This window comes from Lycorma delicatula, chromosome 1, assembly GCF_047948215.1.
Source record: "Lycorma delicatula isolate Av1 chromosome 1, ASM4794821v1, whole genome shotgun sequence".
NCBI classification, from domain to species: Eukaryota; Metazoa; Arthropoda; class Insecta; order Hemiptera; family Fulgoridae; genus Lycorma; species Lycorma delicatula.
Window position 1 is genome coordinate 189,877,180 of NC_134455.1, and position 15,462 is coordinate 189,892,641.

The following is a 15,462-nucleotide window of genomic DNA, read 5'->3' on the forward strand; positions in this document are numbered from 1 at the left end:
GAAGGAATATTTGTGGGTTCTTAAATACAATCATTAATGCATGAAGAAAAGTTTGAGGAACTATTGAGTCGACTGGAGAAAGCAGCTTGGCAAGCTATCAAAAATGTTACTCAGAGTTTTTTGGAAAATCGAAAGGTGGAAAATTACCATTATAACATCTTATAAAAATTTGGGTTGTAGTATGTCCTTTAAAGTACATTTCCCACACTTTCATCAGATTTCAGCTATGGAAAAGAGGTATCAAGGCAAATGGAATCCTAATATGCTGATCGATTATTGTTGGACCATCAAGAGGAATGCTCCATAGGCGAAATATAGCAGAAAATTGTCATTTCTTACTTTTTCAGTGAGTCAGATGTTTGAATATTGTGTAATTAAGAATGCAGAAAGTATTAAAATGTTTGAAATTATAAATGCCTTTCTCTCAGAAACCTTACATGAGTAACAACTAAAGTACTTTTACAGAGCCTCAAAACTAAAATGTGAATCAAAAATTATGGAAAATAAACTAAAATTATTGAAAACAATAAATGTAGATTTGGTTTCAATCCTCCTCTATGAATCATGAGACCTTGCCGTTGGTGAGGGGGCTTGAGTGCTCAGGGATACAGAGTAGCTGGACCGAAGGTGCAACCATATCGGAGAGGTATCTGTTGAGAGCCAGACTAAGGAATGATTCCTGAAAGAGGGCAGCAGCTCTTTCAGTAGTTGTTAGGGGCGTGAGTCAGGACGACTTAAACGGCCGTATCAACATCACTCAGTCCTCTGAGTACTGCGCAGCTGAAAGCAATGGAAAACTACAGCTGCTTTTTTTCCAAGAAAATGTGGCTCTGCATTTTCACATATACAATAATGGAGGCGCCTTCCTTGGTAAAATATTCCGGAGGTAAAATAGTCCCCCGTTCGGATCTCCGGGTGGGGACTACTAAGGAAGGGGTCACCAGAAAATTAAAAAATAACATTCTACGAGTCGGAGCGTGGAATGTTAGAAGCTTAAAAAAGGTTGGTAGGCTAGAGAATTTAAAAAGGGAAATGGATAGGGTAAACGTGGATATAGTAGGAATTAGTGAGGTTCGGTGGGAAGAGGAAGGCGACTTTTGGTCGGGTGACTTTAGAGTAATTAACTCAGCGTCAAATAATGGGCAGGCAGGAGTAGGTTTCGTGATGAACAAGAAAATAGGGAGGAGAGTGGAGTATTTCAAGACGCATAGCGATAGAGTCATTGTAATAAGGATAAATTCAAAACCTAAACCGACAACGATTGTTAACGTCTATATGCCTACAAGCGCCCATGATGATGATGAGGTAGAATGTGTATACGAAGAGATTGATGAAGCAATTAAACACGTAAAAGGAGATGAAAATTTAATAATAGTTGGAGATTGGAATGCAAGCATTGGAAAAGGCAAGGAAGGAAATATAGTGGGTGAATACGGGCTGGGCAAAAGGAATGAAAGAGGGGACCGACTTATAGAGTTTTGCACGAAGTATAATTTAGTAATTGCCAACACCCAATTTAAAAATCATAATAGAAGAATATACACTTGGAAAAAGCCAGGCGATACTGGAAGGTATCAGATAGATTATATCATGGTTAAGCAAAGATTTAGAAATCAACTCGTTGACTGCAAAACTTACCCTGGAGCAGACATTGATAGCGACCATAATTTGGTGATAATGAAATGTAGATTGGGGTTTAAAAACCTGAAGAAAAGGTGTCAGATGAATCGGTGGAATTTAGAGAAGCTTGAGGAAGAGGAGGTAAAGAAGATTTTTGAGGAGGACATCGCTAGAGGTCTGAGTAAAAAAGATAAGATAGAAAATGTAGAAGAAGAATGGGAGAATGTTAAAAAGGAAATTCTTAAATCAGCAGAAGCGAACTTAGGCGGAATAAAGAGAACTGGTAGAAAACCTTGGGTTTCAGACGATATATTGCAGCTGATGGATGAACGTAGAAAATATAAGAATGCTAGTGATGAAGAAAGTAAAAGGAACTATCGGCAATTAAGAAATGCTATAAACAGGAAGTGCAAACTGGCGAAAGAAGAGTGGATTAAAGAAAAGTGTTCAGAAGTGGAAAGAGAAATGAACATTGGTAAAATAGACGGAGCATACAGGAAAGTTAAGGAAAATTTTGGGGTACATAAATTAAAATCTAATAATGTGTTAAACAAAGATGGTACACCTATATATAATACGAAAGGTAAAGTCGATAGATGGGTGGAATATATTGAAGAGTTATACGGAGGAAATGAATTAGAAAATGGTTTTATAGAGGAAGAAGAGGAAGTTGAGGAGGATGAAATGGGAGAAACAATACTGAGATCTGAATTTAAGAGAGCATTAAAAGATTTAAATGGCAGGAAGGCTCCTGGAATAGACGGAATACCTGTAGAATTACTGCGCAGTGCAGGGGAGGAGGCGATTGATAGATTATACAAACTGGTGTGTAATATTTATGAAAAAGGGGAATTTCCGTCAGACTTCAAAAAAAGTGTTATAGTAATGATACCAAAGAAATCAGGAGCAGATAAATGTGAAGAATACAGAACAATTAGTTTAACTAGTCATGCATCAAAAATCTTAACTAGAATTCTATACAGAAGAATTGAGAGGAGAGTGGAGGAAGTGTTAGGAGAAGACCAATTTGGTTTCAGGAAAAGTATAGGGACACGGGAAGCAATTTTAGGCCTCAGATTAATAGTAGAAGGAAGATTAAAGAAAAACAAACCAACATACTTGGCGTTTATAGACCTAGAAAAGGCATTCGATAACGTAGACTGGAATAAAATGTTCAGCATTTTAAAAAACTTAGGGTTCAAATACAGAGATAGAAGAACAATTGCTAACATGTACAGGAACCAAACAGCAACAGTAGCAATTGAAGAACATAAGAAAGAAGCCATAATAAGAAAGGGAGTCCGACAAGGATGTTCTCTATCTCCGTTACTTTTTAATCTTTACATGGAACTAGCAGTTAATGATGTTAAAGAACAATTTAGATTCGGAGTAACAGTACAAGGTGAAAAGATAAAGATGCTACGATTTGCTGATGATATAGTAATTCTAGCCGAGAATAAAAAGGATTTAGAAGAAACAATGAACGGCATAGATGAAGTCCTACGCAAGAACTATCGCATGAAAATAAACAAGAACAAAACAAAAGTAATGAAATGTAGTAGAAATAACAAAGATGGACCACTGAATGTGAAAATAGGAGGAGAAAAGATTATGGAGGTAGAAGAATTTTGTTATTTGGGAAGTAGAATTACTAAAGATGGACGAAGCAGGAGCGATATAAAATGCCGAATAGCACAAGCTAAACGAGCCTTCAGTAAGAAATATAAGTTGTTTACATCAAAAATTAATTTAAATGTCAGGAAAAGATTTTTGAAAGTGTATGTTTGGAGTGTCGCTTTATATGGAAGTGAAACTTGGACAATCGGAGTATCTGAGAAGAAAAGGTTAGAAGCTTTTGAAATGTGGTGCTATAGGAGAATGTTAAAAATCAGATGGGTGGATAAAGTGACAAATGAGGAGGTATTGCGGCAAATAGATGAAGAAAGAAGCATTTGGAAAAATATAGTTAAAAGAAGAGACAGACTTATAGGCCACATACTAAGGCAGCCTGGAATAGTCGCTTTAATTTTGGAAGGACAGGTAGAAGGGAAAAATTGTGTAGGCAGGCCACGTTTGGAATATGTAAAACAAATTGTTAGGGATGTAGGATGTAGAGGGTATACTGAAATGAAACGACTAGCACTAGATAGGGAATCTTGGAGAGCTGCATCAAACCAGTCAAGTGACTGAAGACAAAAAAAAATTGGTTTCAATGAAAAATGAGAAATTTATTTTTCAAGAAATGTATTTGTGACATGAATGGTATGGAAACTAATTGGACACTCATGCACCTTAGAACAATAACCATCTATATTGTGTTAAGCATGAGTTGTATCAAATCATAATCATGCACTGAAATGCGTCATTTTGTACAAAAGGCATATATGAATGCAGTAATGTTTCACAACACTACAGGCATTCAACAGGAACAGGCTGTAAAAGTTGAAAAAGTGACTTTCAACATTAGACTTAGTGAATTAATGATTCATTAGTGAATTTCATCATTAGAATGTCTATTTGAAAAAACAAATTCATTCAATTATAATCATATTCATTTGCCACATTCAAAATTTATATTACAAGTCACTGAAGCTAAAGAAATTTAAATAAATGCTTTATTGAAATCATAACTCATATTGCAAAATTAAAGATTACTAAAAATATATAAAGAATCTATTTATTATCGTCAAAAGCTATCTCCATATTGCCAACATTTTTATTTTTAAATACCTTCAAAAGTTAGCACTGTTAGTGCTATCTATCAATTTTCTTTCCAGGAGTATAGCACTAGTGTGATTGGACTGGCATAATTTCAAGGTCTAAAGGATTATGTATCCTCAATCACCAATTATAACCTTAAAATTATTATTTCAGTTGTTTCCAAGGAGCTCGCTAGTCGAGTTAAGAAACTCATAAGTTAAATTGCTCCATGCCCTATTTAATAACATTTCATAAAATTCTAAATCCCCTTCCTCAGGTGTGTTACATTTTTGTAAACTACACCACTTTCATAAAGATATGCCATAAAATTATTTCCTAATGGGGCAAGATTTAACAAATAATTTGTAATAAGAAATTCACAGACTGATATATTTATGCATTGATGAAAATAAATCACTACAGAAAAGTAAATATTTAAATCTGCTGTACTAGCAGAAAAAGGATTTAATTTAAAAATTGAAAAATTTTTCCATTTAGTAAATGATATTTTTATACTTTCAGAAGGGTAATGTATGGAAGAAATGAAATATTAATAAAAGTACAAAGTATTGGCACTTTAATCATTCTTGAGGCATTGAATCCATTTTACATTTTTCAAGTTTTCACCATATGTGTTTGGCTTGCAGAAGCATACTACTATTACTGTTTTGCGATTGTTTTTATGTCTCTCTTTGGGATTTCTTCTGCTGTGTTACAGACACGCCAGGTAATTATCACTATTATATAACTTCTTAAAAACTTATTTACTTATTTTGCCCTAGATATACATTTTTGTCTGTTTTTTATTTTGTGAAATGTGTAAGTATAATATGTAGCTTGTAGGGAACATAAAAAATCCCTTAACATGAGAAATCCTGTAATTCCTGGTGTTAGTTTTGTACAGGTTCTTTCTAACAATATGCAAAAGAATTACAAATGTGCATCATCAGTGAACTAATAAAATTGGTGCAGGTTTTGTCAGACCAAGTACAATCCCTTAACTCTGCTACTACAGCATTAATTACTGGTAAGAAGAAGGATAGTTTCGGTGGAAAGACTGACAATGGTGTATTGAAATCAACTTCATTTAGTACACAACCAAATAAAACTCTTGCTGCACCAACAACGTATCAGACTACTAAGATCCACTGAAGGGATCTACAAAACATTCAATGCTTGTTGCGGTATCTCCAGTCACCCTGGCATCCAAATTCCCACTGCTATCTTGAGGTTCTCTTTGAGGATATGGAAGCGTATGAAGTGCCAGAAGAGGTTAAGCGCTTCCTGAAAGTTTTAAACATAGAAAAGGAAAATAAAAATAAAAATTTGTCAAAATTATTTGCCAAATAATTTAGTTGGCAACAGAACATACATATTTGGCCTCCCCAGCATTGCCAGTATTTTCATCACCAAGCTCTTTGCTATTAATAAGCCCTTAAATATAATTAACTCGCTGGCCTTCGTGGCGCAAGTGGTAGCGTCTCGGCTTTTCATCCGGAGGTCCCAGGTTCGAATCCCGGTCAGGCATGGCATTTTCACATGCTACAAAATTCATTCATCTTATCCTCTCCAGCAATACCTAACGGTAGTCCTGGAGGTTAAAAAAAATATATATATAATTAGCCCAACATTATATATAATAGGGTGGGTGGGGAATCACTACCATCTTTTTGGAAGCCAAGAAATTCAGAACGGCTAGCGATGTGCTAATTGATATTGTTTCTGGTCGCTGTTCAACAGTCTCGGTATGAATTTTGCAGCAATGCGTGTCATGTTCAAATTGTCCGACAAGATGCTTTGCACGGACCCATATGACATTTGTACGATTGCACAAACATCATGGATTGTTTGTCTACGATCTGCAACAATAGCCTCTCGCATTTTCACGATGTTTTCCGGTGTTGCGCTTGTTAATGGTTTTCCTCTGAACGCTCATTGTCATCGACTGTCGTTCGTCCATCTTTGAATCGTTTGTACCACAAAAAAGTTTTACTTTTATTCATAGCATTGTCACCAAATGCTTCCACAAGCATGCATGATGGTGATTTCTGCACCAGTTTTTATAAGGATGAAGCAAACTTTTATGCAGGTTCTTTGCTCTTTAAAATCTGCCGTTTAGAACTTCGCCAAAGCAGAAAAACACAACGTTACACAACCGCACGAAAGTCAACAATGCTGCCTCTCACCGTCACAGCTGTTGGAACACTGATTCACAAAGAATCACATCTAGCAGCCACATCTAGCAGCAGCCACATCTAGTTGGCCACATCTAGCAGCAGCCACATCTAGTTGGCCACATCTAGCAGCAGCAGGTCTTACCAGCAATGGTTCGTGCACAAAATTCAAATTCCCGGAACTTTTGGGTAGCACCTCGTATACTGAAGGAAATATCAGTATAAAATAGTATATAGGAGACTTATGTGAACAGTCACCTACAGAAATGATTAAGATGAAATTGAGTGGTCAACACCAATGGATTAACTAGTATTCTACTTCGAATAACACTGCTATGGCTATACTTCTATAGCTGATACCTTACTCACACTACATCTTTTTTGTTTTACTTTTCTTTTTTTCTTTTACATTTTGGCTCAAAAATAAGGAAATACAAAATATGTGGCTGATATATTTTGAATAAATTTCACTTTATATGGGATGAGATTTAGCTTCTTACAAATTACCTTGTATACTGTTGCCCTCGACATATAATCTTGTTTATATAGGTATATAGTTAGTTTTCGAACGCACTATATATTGCTTCAGGAACAGTTAGAAGATTTGCTACTTGTAGATACAGAAAGGAAATTCTGGAGCACTTGCTCAGAAGGATCAAGAAAAACTATGAAACACATTAAACAGAGTAGCATCACAAAATGCAGAATTAAGAAATTTAAAAAAAAAAAGAATAACAATAAATAGAATGTTAGAAAATAACAAAAATATATATATGAAATAAATGTAATCTATAATAAGGATCTTAGTGAGACTGACTGAAAATGTTGCTTAGAAACTAGACTAAGACAAAGTATGTGCTCATATGTTTGCAGTTTGTCAGTTAAGGTAACGATCCATAAGAAGATAAGGAAGAAAATAGAAAGTCAACAGGAGTTTGGTTATATGATAAATACACAGTTATTCTGAGAGAGGAGAAAGGTAGGTAGAGTTTTAAGAATCACTTTGCTGCATGGATGAAATATATAGGAAAGCAGATACAAACTAAATGTTTGTATTGAGATAGAAAGAGATAATAGATTGAATAGAGGACAATCTGAAGAAAGAGAATGGAGGTTTGGAATAGAGGTGAGCAAAGATTAAGTGGAAATCCATGATTGGCAGAGTGGCTTAATAAGAACCAGATAAAAGGGAAAGTTGATGATGATGGTGATGGTGGATGATAATGATGATGTTGATGAATATAGATGTAACTGCATACAATGTATAAATTAAATGAGGATGAATTTAAAAGTTCAGGCTAATTTTATTAGTATTGTTTAAAAAGCCATGACAAAGTGAAAGTTTTTTTTTATCAAAAAAAATGTTTTCATTTTATTTTAAATAAACAGGTCATAAGATCTTTGAGATACTTAAAAAGTTTATTAAAATTTTCAGTAGAAGATAATAATGCATTTTTTCTTAGGCTGAAGTAACAAAAATAATTCTATTGCCTGGTTTGATGAACGCTGCCATTATTTACTTTTTGGCCATTTGTAATTACATAATTTGTATTTTGACATGTTTGTAAATACAAAGTCGTGGAAAAGTTAGAATTTTTAAAATACTAAAACATATTTGTCTAAATGATTCTTATTAATTGAAAAGAAATAAAAATCTGTAACAACAGCCTGTTTTTTATAATCTAAAAACTTGTTTTTTTAAGGATTCCCAGGATGTACATTAAATTTTATATATGAGTATACAAAGCATAATCAATATTTAATAAAGATGACAACTTTAATTTTTCAATTTGGAATGTCCAGTTTTGATTATAAATATATAAGTGATATTGTGGACGCTTTAACAGTTCAAATTAAATTCTTCCTATTAAAATTTTAATAGGAATTTAAATTTAATTCTTCCAAATTAAATTCCTTATTATAAAAACATAATTAAACATTATACTGATTTTAAATTGAATTTAGTCGGCCTTAAAATAATTACTATTAAAATTTAGTAGGAATAGAATAAATTATTATTTGTTCTACTAGTGTCTGTATACTATACTGTTAGAACTTTTATATTAACATTGCATACTAATTCAAAAGTTAACAATTTTTTTACATTTTTTTTATCTTAAAAAAAAAATAGAATAAAATCAAAGTTACTTTCTTTAGAGTAAAGTAATTACAAATTATTTGTAGTTTTAATTAATTGCAGTGGTCATTGTTTATTGAAATCACAGATAGTGTTATCACTTTTTTAAAGACCCGATCGGATGAAGCTTGTTAATTGTAATCGCTTACTCAGGCTGTTGTTAACACTTAGCTCCAGGAATAAACTAAGAAGGTATAATTGTAAGAAGAATCCTTATAAGAAATTGTATAATCTCCAAACTACATAAAAGATAATTATGAAGTCTGGTTGCTGACAGATGAACATGTAGCGGCCAAACTCAATGATGAAGACCTTTGTACCTATCTCTACTAAATGTAGAGGTGTTTGCCTGTATATATAGTTCAGCACAAGAAGAATCGGGTGAAGAAAATAGAGATGTTTGTGAAGAAATTCTACCAGTAATTAAGTAGCATACAGCAAGCTTTACAAACTCTTTGGTAGTACGTCTAATACAAGAAAATAAGTGATAAAAGACAGCAGACAATCGACTGTAGATGAATTCCTTTTTAAAATAATTTAACTGCAGTACATTATTTTGTTTACATATTCAATATTTTTTGACATCACAAAGTTGCATTAGTTCAATTTTCTAACCTGTTTATTAATGTTTAAAAATAGATACAGTATTAATCAGCTTCTTTTTTACCATTTCAAGAATAGGCTTATTCAGCCCTTACTGGCGCCACCTTTTATTCGATCTTCCTTGATCTCTCCTTTCACAAGGACTATATTCAAAAACTTTGACTGATAGACATTCTGATGACGTTCTCTTTAAATGTTCACACCAGTCATCTGAATAATTTATAATTGTGTCTAAACGGCATAATATTGAGTTTTCATCTGATACCTTTATTATGTTCTTGTGTAGTCTGGTGTAATCTGTCGATGCTCTTACATATCTCATTTCCACAACTTGAATGATAGATCCTTCCTATTTCGATGTTACCCATGTTTCATCCCTTTAAAGTAGGATTGGAACAGCCAATGTTTTATAAATTTTTAGTTTAGTTTCCCTTTTAGCCTTATTTCAAGAGTAGTATGTATTGTTTCCCAGACAGTTCTAAATCTATTCAATTTATGTAAAACATCTTCATCCTTATAAAATGATATGTCACATCCTAAATACTTAAAGAGCAAGAAGACCTGCTCAAGAATAGTATTCATCTTTGTCCTAACTGGTAGTTTACCCAAGAAAGTATTAATGATGTTAAATAAAATATATTTTGAAACCAATATCTTAATTCTGTGCTACATATAATAATCCTTTAAAAATTCAGTTGTGGGTTTTTATTTCATTCACGCTGGCAATGAGCTTGTTTTGTTATAAAGTAAAACTAATAAAAATAGCTATAATAACTTGATAAGTTGAGTTGAATGAATATATGCATTTTTGGGTTTATATATATATATATATATATATATATATATATATATATATATAATTTTTGGTGATTGTTATAATGGCAATGTCCATAATAACTAACTAGCAGCCATTTTAGTTATTATTGTTTTGATTACTGTTACTTTTTTCACATATAAGTTTTTATGTTTTTTTTGACAGAATCAAAAAAATCTACACCGAACAGTTCATTCATCTGGAACAGTGACAATATGTAGAGGCGAGGGTATTTATGAAGAAATATCAACAGCTGATCTTGTTCCTGGAGATGTGATTGTGATTCCTGCACAAGGTTGCATTATGCATTGTGATGCAGCACTTCTTGTTGGGACATGTATAGTAAATGAAAGCATGTTAACTGGTAAATAAAAAAATTGTTAGTGGTCAAATTTAATATTACTATTTTAGCCAAATTGCACATCTATTCATAATTTATATTGTCTAGATAATACTGTTTGACTGTAACTACAAATGATATTGTCAAAGCTTTAATACCTCTTTAATTACCTCTCTAAAAGTACTAGGGAATCTACGGAATTCTTTTAATGTCTGAGATTTGGTGAAGGGTATATCTGGTAATCATCACCCTTTTGTGTAAAAGCGAGCAAAATTTGTATACAACAATTACTAATATAAACAAGCAAATATATTAAAGAATTCATAGCACTAGTTCATAGATAACAAATGAAGGGACTGAGTTACTCCCAATATAAGGATTTCCCTCCGTTACAAGTGCCAATGACTTCTCAGACGGCAGGTGAGCATTGGTGGGTACAAGGCATTTTATTGCTGTATGGGATGAGAAACTGCCCCGAAAGCACAGGAACTTCTTCAGGAAGTCAACGGATTTGAATACCAGGCACAGAAAATCACTGTATTAAATATCATAGTAATTATTCCTTGCATTATACCATGATACTGGATTTTTTAAATGTCCCAGAGTTAAAATAGCTTGTGACTCAGATTTCTGGGATTTCGTGTCAAAACTTTATAAAGTGGAAAGTTAGAGTAGCTAACTCTATCTTAATGAAGATGAATAAAATAGATATATTAGGGCTGAGTGAAGTAATGGGGGAAGGACAGGATGAAATGGGAGAGTAGATATGTTAAATATTCCATTCTGGAAGAAAGAAAGGAAAAATTGGAGTGGCATATTATGAGGAATGAAGTAGCAAAATGGGGGCAGAAAGTGTGTCACACAAATAATAGATTAATATTGTTAAGGACTGAGATGTTACTAAAGAAATGTATTTATAATACAAGTATGTATACCAACATCGAATAATGAAGAAGATAGGATAGATGTATGAGAGTAATGAAGATATAACAAAATCAGAAAAGAACTGATGTAAGGTACTGATGGGAGACTGCTGTGACGGAGAAGATGAAGAAGGAAGTGTGATAGTAAAAATCTGGCTTAGCAGTAAGGAATGGAAAGGGACAGATTAGAAAAACTTTGTGAAGAGAAAAAATGATTTAGCCAATCCTTGGCTAAATATCGTTTATATGTGAGTATTCCCTAAAGACAAAGTACACTATCAAATACACTATATCTTCGTAGATGAAATGCTGTTAAGTAAGCCAGGGAATTACCAGGTGCAGATTTCAATACTGATACTTGTTATGGAAATGAGAATAACTTTGAAGAAAGAAGAGAAAGCAAAGGTAGTTAAAAAATGGAACAATGGAAAATGGAAGAAGTTTGATGGGCAAACAATGGAGGAAAACTATTTAAGAAAATTAAAGAAAGCAAAAAAGGAAAATGAGAACACTGAGGCGACCTGGATGAGAATAAAAAATGCCATAGTAAAAACACCAGAGGAAAATGAATGATATGAGGGAAATAGAGCTAACAAACCATGGGCAATAAGAGAAATGCTAAGAAAATAGAAGAAAGAAAGCAGTATAAGAATAAGATAGGAGTAAATGAAAGAGCAATGTATTGCAAATTAAACAATGAATTAAGAAAGGAAACACAAGAAACTAGGGAAAGATGGTTGAAGGAGAAATGCAATTATATTGAAGATCTAGAAAAAAAAGGGCAGTATAATATGATATCTAGAAAGATAATGAACATTAAATGGGATAAGTGGAGAGGAAATGGTAAAATGAGAAATTGAGCATTAGGATGGTAAAATGGAACATGAGAAGAATGAAGTAAGTATGAAGGCCCTGTTTAAGGTAAATGAGAAACCTGAGGAACTAAACATAGAAAGGGAATGGGAACTAGTTGAAAAGACCATGTTCAAATGTCAAGTACAGAAAGCACTGGGGGAAATGAAGAATAAAAAAACGACTGGAATGTATATACTTCCTGTAGAGTTATATAAATGCTTAAAAGAGAAGGAGTGGAATTAGTAGTTGAACTGTGTAATAGGATATATCTTACAGGAGAATGGCCTCAAGACTATAAAAATAGTAATAATAGCAATTCTGAAGAAAAGTGGTACCAGAAAATGTATACAACACAGATCAATAAGTTTAATAGCCCATTCTGATATTCTTAAGAATCCTAAACCAGAGGATGATAATAATCAAAGAAAATGCACAAGAGAAACATTATGACTTCAGGAAAAGGAAAGGAACCAGAGATGCTATCAGGTTACATAGGATAGTTGGAGAGCGATATTTAGAGAGAGGAAAAGAAATTAATCTGTTTCATAGATTTAGAAAAGACATTACATAGAATCAAATGGGAGAAAATTATTTATATTCTTAAAAAGCAAATAATAGAATGGACTAGAATGAATAGAATGGAAAGACAGAAAGTTAATTAAAACATATAGATGAGATAAATAGTAAAATTGAAAGTAAATAAAAATATGAGTGATTGAGGAGTCTAGGGATGCTGCATCTCATTGAAACTGTTCAACATTTACATTGAAGATATGATATGGAATATGTTTGAAGAAAGAGAAGAAGAAATAAGTACAGGAGGACAAAAAATAAGATTATAAGGTTTGTTGATGATATGGTAATTCCAGCTGATGGTACACACTTGCTTCAAAGATTGTTAACAGCCCTGAAGAAAAGAATGAAAATAAAGATAGAAAAAATTAAAGTAATGAAAGTAAACAACAAGAAAGATTTAGTGGTAAGGACAAAGTGAAGAAAGAATAGAAAAAGTAAATAATTACAAATATTTGGTTACTGTAGTAATAGGGAACTTAAAGAGCACAATGAAGATAAAAGGAAGGAAAGCTTTCAGTAGGAAGAGGGAATAACCCACCGGGTTGGTCTAGTGGTGAACGCGTCTTTCCAAATCAGCTGATTTGGAAGTTGAGAGTTCCAGCGTTCAAGTCCTAGTAAAGTCAATTATTTTTACATGGATTTGAATAGTAGATCGTGGTTACCGGTGTTCTTTGGTGGTTGGGTTTCAATTAACCACACATCTCAGGAATGGTCGAACTGAGACTGTACAAAACTACTTCATTTACATTCATACATATCATCCTCATTCATCCTCTGAAACATTATCTGAAAGGTAATTACTGAAGGCTAAATAGGAAAAAAGAAAAAGTGGAAGAGGGATTAATATATAGTAAACGTCTGGACTTAACGTTAAAAAAGAGGTTAGCCAAATGCTATGAATGGAGTGTTTTGTATGAGAATGGGCATGGATGAAGAACATGAGATGATTAAAGAAGAAAGATCACTTATGAGAGAAGTTCATAAAAGAAAAGAAAACTGGTTAGGACATGTGGTTAGAGGAAGTGGAATCTTGACAGCTGCATTGGAAGGTTACTAGAAGGAGAAAGGAAGAAGAAGGATGGCATTAATGGATGAGGTGAAGATTGGAAACTATAAAGGAACAAAGGAGAAGGCATGGGACAAGTAGATGGAGACAGTGGTGGTGTAAGAGACCTGCTCCCAGGCAGAACACTGGCTGATGGTGAAATTAGATTAAGAGATTTTTCTAACCATAAAAAATAATTAAATATTATATTTTAAATAAAGTTCAGTCGTCCTTAAAATAATTATAATTAAACTATAGAAACAAATCATGATTTTTTTTTCTGTTACATATCAATTGCATTCTACAACACAATATGAGCTAACTTTAATTATTTACTAGACATTCTAAATGTTTAAGATAAAAGTAATTTGTATTATTCTTTTTCTGAATCTCTGTTTTTTTTTATTATATTTAAATACAAATGTATTATTCTCTTTTTAATATTAAAACTATAAAAACTTATCAAAGTATTAAGTTGGATTGCAATATCTAAATAGTAATTCATGTTACATTTTTTCATTAGTTTTCACATTGTTTCAACAAATTAAAAATTTTATGATTTTTAACAGGTGAAAGTGTTCCTGTGATGAAGACTGCATTACAAAATGAAAACAGCATGTACAAAGAAAGTGATGATTCTAATCACACACTATTTTGTGGAACCCATGTTCTTCAGACACGTTACTATGGCAGTGGTAAAGTTCATGCAGTTGTCTTACGTACAGGATTTCTTACTGCGAAAGGAAGCTTAGTGCGATCAATACTTTACCCACCTCCTGCTGACTTCCAATTTGATCATCAGACTTACAAATTTATTTGGATCCTTGCAGGAATTTCATTACTTGGATTGATATATACAGTTGTAACAAAGGTGAATTTGGTTTTCAATGCTTTATGTATATTTTATAATTTTCTTACTTTTGTTAAATAATTTTGTACAATGTATATACATATTTAGGAAATTAAACTTCAGTGACTCAGTTTCTTTTCTTTAATTTACTCTCAGGTTTCTAAAATCCAGAATCTGAGAAGTTAGTAACATTAACTTCTCTTATAACTAAAAACTGTGTCTCCACAATATGTCATATGTTTATAAATTCAAAGCACTCACACAAAAAAGCTCTTACCATTCAAGCTTGATAAGTTAATTATTTTCATATTGTTTTTTATAAGTCTGAGCAATGTTTAGTGTTATACATATATTATTGTTTTCCTTAATTTTAACTTTTTTAACTAATGTAAAAAAAATTAAATATATTGCTAAAAAATAAATTTTAAGTGATGGATTGATTTTCAAACACAAGAAAAATTTGCATTACAGAAATCTACAGCTGTATAAGAGGAGTGAGTTAGTTATTGATAAGATTTAAACTACTAAATTGGTGGTGAAATTTATGATTCACAAGTGTATGAAAATGATACAAATTCACTGAAGGAAAATGAAAAGTTTACGATGAGATTGTTTTGGATTAACCTTTCATAGCTGAGGGAATAAAACACTAAATTTACCATGAAATTTCAGATGATGCACTATTCTTGTTTTTATATAATTCATTTCATCAGATTTCAAGGTCTCTTTATTGAAATTTTTGATGTTCTCAGTTCAAAAAAACTTCCTATAAAAGGCGCTTAATTAATCTTTGTAGTAAACAAGAAAAGCAAATAAGAGTAGCTC

At 32.6% G+C, this 15,462-nt stretch overlaps 1 protein-coding gene across 8 annotated transcripts in view; it reads left to right on the plus strand.

Annotated features, from left to right (window-relative positions):
• The window catches only part of LOC142326349 (polyamine-transporting ATPase 13A3-like), a 159,562-nt gene that overhangs the window by 116,821 nt on the left and 27,279 nt on the right, over window positions 1-15,462 (plus strand). For all 8 annotated transcript variants that reach the window (XM_075368802.1, XM_075368785.1, XM_075368794.1 and 5 more), the window contains 3 exons: window positions 4,843-5,047; window positions 10,214-10,412; window positions 14,357-14,658. In XM_075368802.1, coding sequence (XP_075224917.1) covers window positions 4,843-5,047; window positions 10,214-10,412; window positions 14,357-14,658 — 706 coding nt within the window. The remainder of the gene's footprint in view (window positions 1-4,842; window positions 5,048-10,213; window positions 10,413-14,356; window positions 14,659-15,462) is intronic.